Raw genomic sequence first — 13,660 nt, forward strand, 5'->3', positions numbered from 1 at the left:
CTAATGAACCTAGAAACTTTTGCACTCTCTTTGTTAAACTACTTTATTGGTGTCACACATTACAAATGTACTCCAAACCTTTCAAGTGACAGAGGCCTTCACAGAGAGAGCACCAGATTTTTTTTTATGTAAATCTGATGTTGGTATGAGATATATCAGATTACAAAGAAAAGAGGCAGTTGATCTACAGTCAGAGTGAATGAGCACCAAAGAAATCCTAAACTGTAGATATTAAACTGTCAAAGAGGATGAACTAAATGTTATTTTGTTATTTAACCACTGCAGGTGAAAATTTTAGCCAAATACTCTGAAGTCTTAAAATAAACTTTATTTTATTTCAGAAAAGGTTAAAACATCTCTTTGACTGACAGTCATTCTTCAGCCCCATATTATCCTTTTGCATTTCTCGTGCACCATGAAGGATTCAGAAACCATGACACCTTAAAGTCAGATACAGAAGGCTGGGCTGAATAATACAGCCTTAAATGTGGGATTACTTCTTTGTATTTGAAGACTCATTCACACAATTACAACATCTTGCAAGAACTCTTAATAGGCACTCAGTCCTAAAACTGCAAGAATGTCAATTTGGAAAGACAAAACCAAGTATATATAGTCCTATCATTAGGCAGAAAGAAGCCGACTTTTCTTGCATTATTTCCTGTCACACAATAGAAATGTCATAACAGTCCTTGATAACTAATGGAAGTTTTTGACTGTATCCAATCTTTCAAAGTCAGTGATAAAAAGGGGTACTTTGCAGTCACTTACACTTCTATGTCATAAGCAACAGAAATCCATTTATTTTATTTTAAAGATTATAATAATATATTGCAATCTTCATGTAAATTATGTTCAGGGCAGGAAACTGGAAGATTTCATCACTTTCTGTAAATGGCATGGAGAATCATTCTACACCAAATGCAACAAAAGTAACTTTCTGAAGGTAATCTCCACAGGTGCAAAACCAAAACTGTGTGCTGCATATAAGCTTACTTGCAGCTCAAAACAACACATACAATTATCAATGGGAAAATAAAACACCTCAAAGACAAATTCAGGTTAAAAATGAAGTCCTTCAATTTTGACACTTAAAATTTAGTAAATTCTATAAAAATTCTTCTTTCATTCATTCTGTGAATCTCAAGCAACAATTCTACTTGTCCCCTGTACCTCTATCATTTTGGAAGCATAAATTATGATATATTAAATATACTACATAAAAGTTTCCCAATAATGCATGTATACATGCATAATGCCGTTTATCTGTGTCAATGTGACAAAACATTCTGCATTCACTTCAATTACTAAAAATCACCTGTAAATGAAATAAGATGTCAAATATGCCTTCTTTTCTACTACTTCCCAAACACTGCTAAAAAACGTGCTCTGCTGCCATACAGGCTCCATCATGTTAGGACTCACTGAGGAATGAATGCACTATTATTCCTGTTAAAAAGATGTGATTTTTTTCCTCTCCTTCCCTTCCCTCCACAACAGGTGGTACACTTGGGCACACTAGCAAGAACATTTTCAGCCAGTACTAAAATTAACTGAATAGAATAAACAAAAGTTTTCTAAAATTCAAGTCTGGCTCAGAGCTCATGAGATAGAATTTTGTTTTAGAGGAAGATACCACACAGATGAAGAGCACTAGTCTTGCCATGCGGTAAAAAAGTAGATCATCCATACACTTGAATCAAAATAAGTAGTGGAAAAAGGAATGAGTATCAGCTGTATGTAATCAGGTACAAAGTAAAAAAAAAAAAAATTAACATTAAGATAACTGACAATAACAATTATCCAGTAATCTCCTTGTGGCTCCTACTTCAACAAAGAGGGGTGACAATGTACATATAGTTCTTCCACAGAAATACTTGGACATACAATCTCTTTCCTCTGGTGATTGCTCTTTATACCCTTTACTGTATGTGCTTACTGGATGTTAGCTCATGATCAGAAGTAGATAGAAAACATGGTTTTAATAATATGTGCCTGTATTAAAGCCTCACAACTTGGCAAACATATTATCACCAAAGCAGTAAGTGTACATCATACTACTGATATAATGACAAAACTACTCACAATGATATCATGAAGAAGCTTTTCTTTGCTTAGCAATAAGAGCCAGATACTCACAAAGAAGGGTCTTGGACCAGATCTTTAAGGTTTATCCCACTACGATCCTCGGCAAGGTTCCTGAAGCAACTGTCACTCACTAAAAAAAATAGAAATAAAATTAAAACAAAACAAAACAAAACAGAGAAACAAAAGAGGTGGAAATTTAAGAATGAAATGTGGCTCTGTTGATTAACTAATAATCTTTTTGGGTGTTGTGTGTAATTTGACACTCACATAGGAAGTCTGATTTTCAGCAACATTTCACCTAATTTTAAGGTAAGTCAACTGAATGGGAAGTGATAAACAATATATCACAGATTACATAAAAATAAGCAGCTTCAACCTAGCATCCTTAGTACTTTTACATCTGCATGTACACGAAGTCTCCAAAGCAACCCTGGATGCACAATATACACAGATACTGACACAAATAACAGGAGAATCCTTAATCATGCATGGTTCTGTATTCTTTAGCTAATCAGAGACAGTGAGTTGCTATGTGTTTAACATTGTAGATTACAATTGTTCATGAGTTAGATGTTTAATATAAGCAATTGCCAAGACAAACAGTTAAGAGCAAAAAACTATCCAAATGGCTTATAATCAACTTACAAAGTTCATATGAAGCAACCTTATTTACTGCAACAATTAAGGAAACTGCAACACAGTAAATTTCACAAAGTCTAAAAGAATATTAGTGTGTTTTTGTTTTCTTCACTACGTAAAAAAAATGATACGATTCACCCCTGAAACTCCAAATCCTTTCTCTTTGCTAACTGTATTAGCACAGGTACTCCGTTCACACATGGGCTCATTTCTCTCAATGTGACAGTCAATTTGAGAGGTTGAAAGAAAGTGCTGGTACAAATGCTCTAATAAATCAGCCTCAGTTCAAAGGAGTTATATTTATTTCTGACTACTTCGAACTTTCTGATGAACACAGAGGTTGTGATATGGCAAAATCAGTGTAAAGATGAATTTTCTGTAATTAGCAAAGTAATCTGACAGACCAAGCGAAGCTTGTGAAGAAATGCACTACTGCTCACTTTCCGATACGCAACACAGCCTCTCTTACAGTTGACGAAAGGGAATGCATTTCAAATCATCTGCAAAAATCACGTGCTCCTACTTCTCTCTAATTGCGATACTCTCTCCAATTTACATCTATGAGTATTCATGTGCATCATCAACACCGAAAAAATGCACGTTGTTCCCAAAATATGCTCTTTATTTGCACAGAGTACGATGCACACTGTGACAGCCCCACCAACTCACTACAAAACCACAAGTGCTCGTACCGGCCAGCCCTCAGCTTGCATCCTCACTGCCCATGCGCCTCAGGAGCCTGAAGTCTGCCGGCCTGTTGGAGGACAGGGCTCCTAAAGAAAGGGCTGGGGCGGGGAGGGTCCTCTCACACAGCCTGACAGCTAACAGTACATGACAGTAATAACAGACATACTTGTAAAATGTTGGTAACATTCAAGTTTACCTGCTTGGCACCTCAACACTCTAACAGCCAGGGAGCCTAACAAGGCCGCCAGGACACCCCCCCCCAAGGCCGCTGAGGAGGCACTGAGGTAATCACCTCTCAGCCTCGGGCTTACAGCAGCTGCTCGTGCCAACAAAGTTCAGGACTCCTGGCTTCTTCCTCCAGAGACAACTTACTCACAATCACTACACTGAACTGAAATTTAACTGTAGTGCTAGCAGGAGCTACTTACCTTGCCAGGGAAGCTCCCCATGAACGTCCTGGGCCTTCAGAAATGTTTCATTTCCAGGCCCACTACTTCATGGAACCCAAGAGTCTTGAATATAAAATCTCAAACTGCTGAGCTAAAGGAGCAAGTCAGGGAGCAGCAGACTCGCAAACAACCTACACTCTAGATTTTATGGAAGAAAAAAAGCCACAGCTAGGGGGATTAGTCTGTATTTGTCTCTTGTCAAGTTCAGCAACGAGACAGGAAGCAGAACGCCCTGCCTACTGACTGGTCCTAAATCTGACACTAGTGGTGTACTGACGTCTCCTATGCCAACACCACACAGCGTGAACAGCAACAATAGTTGATCATGTTTTGGTCATTACTGACAGATCAAACATTTCTAACGCATTAAATAAAAGGCCAACAGCATCCTGGCTTGTATCAGAAGCAGTGTGGCCAGCAGGGCTAGGGAAGTGATTGTCCCCCTGTACTCGGCTCTGGTGAGGCCGCACCTCGAGTACTGTGTTCAGTTTTGGGCCTCTTGCTACTAGAAGGACATGGAGGTGCTGGAGCGAGTCCAGAAAAGGGCAACAAAGCTGATGAGAGGCCTGGAGAGCAAGTCTTAGGAGGAGTGGCTGAGGGAGCTGGGTTGTTTAGCCTGGAGAGGAGGAGGCTCAGGGGCGACCTTATCGCTCTCAGTAGGTACATTAAAGGAGGCTGTAGCGAGGTGGGGGTTGGTCTATTCTCCCACATGCCTGGTGACAGGATGAGGAGGAATGGGCTAAAGTCGTGCCAGGCGAGTTTTAGGTTGGATATTAGGAAAAACTTCTTTACCGAAAGGGTTGTGAGACATTGAAATGGGCTGCCCAGGGAGGTGGTGGAGTCGCCATCCCTGGAGGGTCTTTCTTTAAAAGACACTCAGATTTAGAGCTTAGTGATATGGTTTAGTGGAGGACTGGTCAGTGTTAGGTCAGAGGTTGGACGAGGTGATCTTGGAGGTCTCTTCCACCCTAAATGATTCTGTGATTCTGTGAAATATTTGATCTAAACGTGATGCATTTTTCTACCGTCTCCTCCAAATCTCCCTATTGGAAGTAATCACAACTACAACAGAAGATGCTATCACAATTATTCTAAAACTTTTCTTAAAAAGGAAAATAAAGAATAACAATATAAAAGTATTTCATCAGTAAAACTGTCTGTTATTTGTCTGCATATAATTCAAGCAGTTCATAAAACAAGATGTGTTTGAAATAAATGTTTAAAATGAAGGCCCAGATTTGCCAGAAGCTTTGTCTTATTTGTCTAAACTCAACCCTAATATTATAATGCCATTTTTATGAATGAAGTTGAAAACCTCAAAGCCTTCCTCTAGTTAGCAAAATTAAGCATTACCAGCATTTGCTAAAAAGACTAGCTCAAGTCAAATATCTGGACACTGAAAACAGCCTCAACTCTATCTCCTCATTTTGTAGTAGTCAAAACATTGAGAAGCTGCGAATTTGCAAGCAAGCCTCTTTTTAGCCTAGTGTTGTAGCCAGAATCAGAAAACACTGATACCTCAGATAAATATTAAAAATCTCAAACCTACTTTTAAGAATCAAGACGTTCCAACAATTTGGTTAATATTTATCAATAAAAAATAAAAAAAGCCAAAAAAAAAAAATATCACAAACACCTGAGAACTAACATTTGAGTATAATTGCCAGCTAAATCACTAGAATTGGTAGCAATGGGAGAGTTTCCAGTGAAAGGAAATAATTCAGTGGAACGACGTTGGACTAACAGCTCTCACAGGAACACTTCAGAGTACTTCACTGACCTGCGTACAAGCACAGTCACACTCCCTCACATCCTTGCAAACTCTAGCACAGGGAAAACAACAAGTTTTCACAGTAAACAAAGGATTGAAACAATAAAACAGAATTCTTAAAGTATTTCTCACTGCCTGGGAAACTGTAAATCAACAATGGATCTTTTTTAAAAGTGGGTATACTCTGAAATATTGAATTGAAATGCAAGCCTTTTATTTTGAACAGGACTTTATGTGAAACTGTGTTTGATGGTATGGCAGAAAGGTCAGAATGATCTGGCATGATCAATGGCACTTTCAGGTCTAGGAGAAGAAAAGGCAGAAGGAAACTGCATCACTGCCACAAATTGTACGACACACACAAAGGACATACCCAGCTTCTTGTGTTTAAAGTGCAATCAGAGAGACTTCAGTAGGAGACTTGCATGAACAGGATTTTACTGCCTTCTTCCAAAGTTTAATGTGTGGTGGGTTTTTAAAACCCCAGAAGGGTAAGTTGTTATTTTAAACAATGTTGAGTACACATTTTATGTAGAGATACAGAATTGCTAGCTGTTCCCCTCTGAACACGTACACACATGCTACGTGGCTTAGCTTCTGATCTGTATTACAGCCCCCCCACGTACCTTCTTACAGACAAGGAGAAATGAGAATTAAAAAAGCTCCCTAAAATGCACGGAGCACATACAATGCATATTAGAGGCATAGACTGATTTCTCTCCTATCATGGAAAAATATGGTCTGAAAAACATCACACTAAGGAGAGGTCTGTAAACTTCCATGCAACAATTCGACTTCAAAGTGACTTGCTAAAGGTACCAAAAGGAATGAAGAGGTTTTAGCAATAGCTCCAATTCTCCCAACTTTCCTCCTAAATTCACCTCCTAGTTTCCATTGCTGAGGTTCAGTTTCTGACCACAGTCCAGCCTTATGCTGAGGAGTAATGCAAATGAGAAGCCAGTACGGGAATTTAGTTCTCACCTGGTAATTACACAGTGTACAAAATCCTGTATGAAAAGGTTAAAATCACCATTCACACTCTAATGTGCAAAAAAAAACAGTTTACAATGGTTATGAGACCTTCCCACTTGACATTTGTGAACTTCTAAATATGCCCATATCATTTTTGCCCTTTTCTTTCCTTAAAAGTTTTAAATGAAACCATATTAAAGGAAAATGAATTATTAGCCTGATGGTTTTCAAAGTAGAAAAAAGCTGTTAACTCTGAAGGTAAACTAATATTTTCTTCAAGTGGAGGCAGGATATAAGTTGTGAACTTCACCAGATTTTTTTTTCCACATGTCCAACGATTTTAAAATAAGATAGCCCTTTAAAACTTAACCCACACAGCATCCTCCCAAAAAATGAAAGAGACCTCTTTAGAGCAAAGCACTTCCATAGCTACAGCTGTCAGTGGTCATTTTCATATCACATGTGTAGTGGGTTTACGTGGCAAGGTTTTGGTAGCAGGGGGCTATAGGGGTGGTTTCTGTGAGAAGGATCTAGAAGCTGCCCCATGTTTGGGAAGCGCCCCACTGTTTTCCAGAGCTGAGCCAATAAGCAATGTTGCTTTGCACCTCTGTGAGAGCATATTTAAGACAGGAAAAAAAAAAAACGCTGCGCCACACAGCAGCTGGGAGAGTGAAGGGAGCGAGAAACAGCCTTGCAGGTGCCAAGGTCAGTGAAGGAGGGGGAGAGGTGCTCCAGGCGCCGGAGCAGAAGTCCCCTGCGGCCTGTGGTGAGGACCATGGTGAAGCAGGATGTCCCCCTGCAGCCCATGGAGTACCATGGTGGAGCAGGTGGACCTGCAACGATGGAGGCTGCCGCCTGTGGAAGACCCCTGCCGGAGCAGATTCTGGGCCGGACCTGTAGCCCGTGGAGAGGAGCCCACGCAGGAGCAGGTGACCTGGCAGGAGCTGCTGCCCGTGGGGGAGCCTGGTTGGGGCAGTTTTCTCCTGAGGGATGGACCCCGTGGTACGGACCCATATCTGGAGCAGTTCTGGAAGAGCTGCTGCCTGTGGGAAGCCCACGCCGGATCAGTTCATCAAGGACTGCACCCCGTGGGTGGGATCCCACAGCACAGGGGACGAGAGTGACCGAGAAGGAGCGGCAGAGAAGAAGCGCTGTAGACTGACCATAGCCCCCATTCCCCCGTTCCCCTGCGCCGCTCAGGGGGAGGAGGTGGAAGAGAGTGGATGGGGGGAAGGTGCTTTTGGTTTCTTTCCTTTGTTTCTCACTTCTCTAGCTTGTTAGTAATAAGCAATAAATCTTACTGTCTCCCTATGCCGAGTCTGTTTTGCCCACTACAGTAATTATGCGTGATCTTCTCGTCCTTATCTCAACCTTTGAGCCCTTTTCACATATTTTCTCCCCATTTCTCTTTGAGGAGGGGGAGTGAGAGAGTGGCTGCGGTGGAGCTCGGCTGCCCACTCGAGTGGAACCACGACAACGTGCTTTAGAAAAAATACAACTGTTACTTCAAAAAATTAACAGCTATCTTATAGTATAAAATTCATTACAACGTTTGCTTCCCCTGATACCAAAAGACACAATTCTAGTAAACTCAAAACTATTATAATCTTCCAGATTTCCCTCTTGGTTTTCACAAACCAGAACTGTTTTTAGACTAGTTGTGGTTACCCCTTGATAAAAATCATCCCGACAATGAAAATACTTCACTCAAAAGGATAATAATTGATAATTGAGATGTACTATTACTTCTGAAAATACATAGACATTACAACATTTAATAGTATACATTGAAGTATTACATATCAATTTCTTACATTTCTGTCTTTTAGTGGTAAGATCTCTTAGTGATAAGCTCAGTTCTTTTTAGCAGGACTTCATCTGTCTGTAGCAATCTGTCTGTAGCAGTATTGATTTTTTTGGCAGATTTTCTGTAACAGAACTCTCTCCCTTACCCTTCTTTTTGTACGATCATTTATATGTTTAGGGTGTTTTTTTTTAATGCTGAATTCATTCAGCAGCTGAGAAAATACAATAAGTATTCAATATATTTGGGGTGCCATGGACAGTACTGGTCTGGCACAGCATTGTATTCTAGTCTGGTTTTGCTTGCAATAAAACATTCAGAAGTCTCATTTCAGATTTAGGTGGTTATTTGAACGGGATTCAAATAATTTGCTTTTAGAGGCCCTATCACACACACTGTAGCAAGCACCCACTTTTACCTATCATAGTTGCACATATGGTAGACTTCAAAACAGAGTGCTAACAACAAAGACTGCTAAAGAAGCTTAGGTTTTAGGATGTGAAAAGGTAACTTTTTTTTTTTTTTTCTCAGACCTCAGAACATCTCTTTTTAAAAGCCTAGTCTCCTGCAGACAGAGAACTGCTGTCCTATAGGCATACTTTATGAATGTAAAGATGGATGCTCTTACCATTCAAATGCTTTTTCAGGCACCTCGCCTGTTCCACAATCAGTAACATCAGAGATAAATATCCTGCTTGAACCCTCTTTCTCTGCTACTGCCATTCTTTTTTTCGAGTGACTGCACGTCAGCCAAAAAACACAGATAAAACAGATGGCACATTACAGAAATTTTGTAGCACCTTCACCAGATCTATTGCTGAAGACAGCCAATTAATTATACGAGCAGCACTTTTACTACTTGCATATCTGCACACAAATCTTTGTGACGTTTTTACAGAATGAACAGAACTGCTAGTCTGTACGCAAATTGCAAATGCTTGGAACTGCTAAGAAAATATGTTGTCTGTGAGTAGCAAAAATAATGCAGCCTGGTTCCCTAAGAACCCGCTACCTGCTGGTGGGAATCTTTATCATACGGAGCAACGTAAAAATGTGATGGGAAAACCAAGGGAGATAAATGCTGCTTCTCTAAGCTATCAAACGGACCTCGTGGGTGAAAGACATTACACTGCCGAGACTCACCTGTTTGAAATAAAAAAGCAACCCAGTAACTTCCACGTAGTAGTAATGCTCATTTTCACCGGGCAGTCAGAACTAGCTATCATATCAAGACTAGATCTGATTTCAACTCATGTATTACAATTTACTCCCAAACAAAACTTCTCAACAGACAAGAGCAAGAACACGCTTATATTAACCTGGTTAATCCCATTCACCAAAATCCATCCAACGGAAGTGTTCTCTGACCCATCAGCAAACCCCAACACAATACATCCATCCGTATCCTGTCTGACCAGATCGAGGTTGGCACAGCAGACAAACTATTTATCAGCTGTCATTTCACAAACCTAAAATACAGAAGGACTGCAAGGATTAGCTGGACTCCCTGCATACGTCTGGCATTCACACATGACGACTGCATCTGTCATCTGCTTTGTTTTTCATAGTTTTGAGATACACTGAAATACAGGGAACTTCAAAGTATAACTACATTAAGTAAAAGTATATTTTCAAGAAGACATCCATCAGGATATTCCATAGTGAGCTCTTCAAGCCACACTTCATTGGATCACAGAGCAGAGCAAGTCTTCTTTCCCTGCCCTTCAGATGAAGTACTACAAAATGCCAAAGATTGACAAAGACTGACAAAGAACTACTACTATATAGTAGAAGATAAAGGAGATCATAAAGGAGATCATCTCCCAGAAAAACAAGGAGAGAAATGTTCAGATGACCTTGTGAAAAATGGGGTGATCATAAAGCAGGAATACATTTAGACATGAAAAAAGGGAATCAATACAAACTTTTTTTTTTTTTTTTACAGAAAAACATAGGGAATCAGTAACTTCACCTGTAAGCGAAATTAAAGGAGGGCTACTACAGTGATGAAGAAGAGAAGGACATCTTAAAGGAGATGAAAAGAGCCTTCTTGATTAGGTTCACAAAATGAAACCATGATATGGTTGAAGCTGATGTGTTTATATAAATACATCAGCAAAATAAAAACAGAAGGAGAAGTAATAAAGGATAGTGTTGCACAGGGAAAAAAAAAAAAAAAAAAAAAAGGAAAGAATATTTTAAGAAATAAAACAAATGTTCCATGAGATAGGGGGTGAAACCTCATGAATACTCTTTCTCTAAGAACAGTGAGGGCAAGGAAACTGTACAAGCTGGTGCCCAACAGACTCAGGAATAGATTAGATGACAGGAATTATTCTTCAACATGAGGGTACCTACACCAAGTTTGCTAATGCTGGAAAATTTATGTTGAAACTTCTCTTACGACTATGAAACTCTAAAGCCCCTCCTTCCCTTGCCAAGGTTTCTCACATTTTCTAACAGCAATTAAATGAGCCGTTTTTTCTGTGTATCCACTAGTCTAGTAGATTACAGCTCTTTTGAATGATTTATCATTTAAATTTCACAATATTTGTGTGGCCTTAGGCTTTAGATTTTGTCTTGGGTTTTAATCTAATATTCATTTCATGTCTAACAAGCCTGAGGTTTAACTCAACCACACTATCTGCTCTGCAGTAATGAGGTGAATTTCAGAAGGAAAACCTCAAGCCATCAAGGACATTCAAATCTTTGGAGATGTCATGTTATCAATACCTCTATTTGTTTGCACCCAATAAAAATGTAAATTCCTTGCAGCTATGAGTATTAAATTTGTGATGGCATGCTTCCTTTTGGACCCCATTACTTTTCATTGGAAGTAAGTTTTTTTCAGCAACCACTTCCAATATGAAGTTTTTGCTTCACCTTCCTTGGCTGTAAACCACAAAAAGGAAGTCAGCACATGGAAGAGAGGGCAAGAGAAGACTTACAAACAAACAACCACACTAAAGAAAGAAAAACACCTAAGTCTTTTTGAGGAGTAACACCTCCTTTTGGACTCCTCTGACACCATTAGTCCTATCCCAGGCTGCAGCAGCTGTACGTAAAGAGATGACAAGAACCGCTCCTTTAAATGGCAGTCCTTACAGGGAGGTCTTGATTTTCAGCTTTGCTTATTTCTTTAATGGATGCCTGAGAGTTTTTGTCATTACTCTAAAAACCATAAAATTCTTATCCCTAATCTTAGTTTTCTCGTATTTTATTTAGATTTGCAAAACACGTTTATTTTCTTACTTAACAACATCTGAAACAATTCACAGCATTTATCCAGGCACAGTTACGCAGCTTACATGGATTCTTGGTTGCAATGTGCCCTAATCAAGTCTATAATCAATCTCAGCTAGATGCACTTTGTCAAGTATGCCTGTGCTAACACATTGCACATCATTGTGCCAGCTTAAAAAACACAATCATTACAAGAAAAACTCGACTTCAATTTCAGAATGACACGTTTTATCCACAAACACTGCGTGTTTCTTACATAAACCCCTCCCGTGACCTCTCCATTTCTTCTGTCCCCAGAACACTGACAGCTTCTTACAGGCCTGTGAGCTCAGGCTTGCACAGTCAGTGACATGATTTAAGAAGCCACACTTCACATTACGGCATACAACAACGTGGCTTTGCGTTGCTGCCCAGGTGAATGCAAACAGACCTGCTGGTACTTGGGTAATCCTCGCTCCCCAGGGCCTCAGTGCCCAGTCTTCCCTTCCACTCACTCACTTCTGAATTAATGCAAGTCCTAGAGCTTGTTTAAAAAGCAACTATCACCAGATAGTTTTCTTTATGTACTTTAAAACAATGATTTTAAAAGATAAATAATTGCATAAAAAATATGTCTTTAGTTTAAAATGCTCTTGCTTTAATTGCAGGTCTTCTGCTTGTTACATGAGACAGGGAACAGGAGTGCCTTCCAGCACTGCACAACCCTCTTCTTCCAGAGAAGAACTCCAAGTTTCTTCCTGGGCATGTTCCTCCATGCTTTTAAACTCCTAACTTCCTATTTGTTCTGTATTCTTGCTGAGCTGCTGTATTTTGGCCATGCTCAAAATTGCATTTCTTATTAGTTACAATGAAATTAGAATCACTAATGCAATAAGCAGTCAGGATTATTCCTCCCATTTGTTTTTGCTACCTCAACATGATTTTTTGTCATCATGCTGCACATTTACCTAACTTGCTTTGTCTCCTTTCAGTGACTCACAGTCTTTGCTATTCCTAAACACATTTTTGCAATGTACAAATGTTGTCTTCTTACTGCTGGCCCTATCTTGTGTGATGTTAATAAATACAACTTTTTTTTTTCCCTTGAACAGAAAATTATATTCTCTGGTGGAGATAATCTTGTCTAATATTTGACTGCTTACATTTAGCCATTAGTTCCCTCTCTTGGCCAATTCCAAATCTTTAACAATGTTTCACTCTCAGCCTACAGCAAGCAATAAAATGGGAAAAGTCTTTAAAGCCTATACAGCCTGTCAGCACTAATCTCCTGCCTTACAGGGGCAATGAATCAAATCAATCAGCTGTCAGGACCACAGCAAGACATCTTGGCATCTGCAGGACAATAACACGCCATGGAAACACTCGCTCCTCTCCTGTTTAAATTTCCTGCAGCTCGACAGAAACCCAGCAGCCCCCCCTTAGCAGCACGGAGCAGGGCACGAAGGAGCATGCCAGGGGTTGCCCCTCAGCAGCTCTGCCCGACATACCCGGGCAAGGCAGCAGCCCCGGAGGGGAGAAGAGATGGGCACAGCAGCACAGCCCCGCTTTGGCTCCTGCCTCCCCGTGCAGCATGTGCCCGCCTGCTGGCAAGCCAGGGTGCTTAGAGTCACAGGCTCTGACCTACACTCACCCACATGGCACCTGCTGCTGCCTTGGTCCCGATGGCTGTGGAGGTTTGGTTATGATCCCTAGTCTGGGCGTGACACAGTGGCAAGAAGAGTGGCGTGTCCTTGTGGCCCTCACGAAAGCCTAATTTGTATTCGTACAGGTACACTGGTTGTCTTACGTGCTCTGTATCCTCCCTGCTTGGTCAAGGACTGGGAAAGAAGGAAACACATCTCTGCTAAACTTTATTTATTTATTTATTTTTGAAAAGTGTATCCTGAGCTCCTCAATACTGCTAAAATCCCTTGTAAATGGGCTGTTGAGTGGTTGGGAAACAGCACACATCACACAATTTACTAGTTCATTCTGGAAATCCTCTCCTCAAAGCTAGCACTCAATTCA

At 40.2% G+C, this 13,660-nt stretch overlaps 1 protein-coding gene across 11 annotated transcripts in view; it reads right to left on the bottom strand.

The window, feature by feature from the left end:
* Window positions 1-13,660, bottom strand: part of GPHN (gephyrin) — a 281,858-nt gene that overhangs the window by 196,009 nt on the left and 72,189 nt on the right. For 8 of the 11 annotated variants that reach the window (XM_082761973.1, XM_082761966.1, XM_082761976.1 and 5 more), the window contains exon 2: window positions 2,140-2,218. In XM_082761973.1, coding sequence (XP_082618099.1) covers window positions 2,140-2,218 — 79 coding nt within the window. Of the gene's footprint in view, window positions 1-2,085; window positions 2,219-13,660 lie in introns of those variants that run through there. The other 3 variants (XM_082761974.1, XM_082761971.1, XM_082761975.1) reach the window with 2 other exon arrangements.

The sequence above is a fragment of the Aythya marila genome, assembly GCF_965140915.1.
Source record: "Aythya marila genome assembly, chromosome: 5".
NCBI classification, from domain to species: Eukaryota; Metazoa; Chordata; class Aves; order Anseriformes; family Anatidae; genus Aythya; species Aythya marila.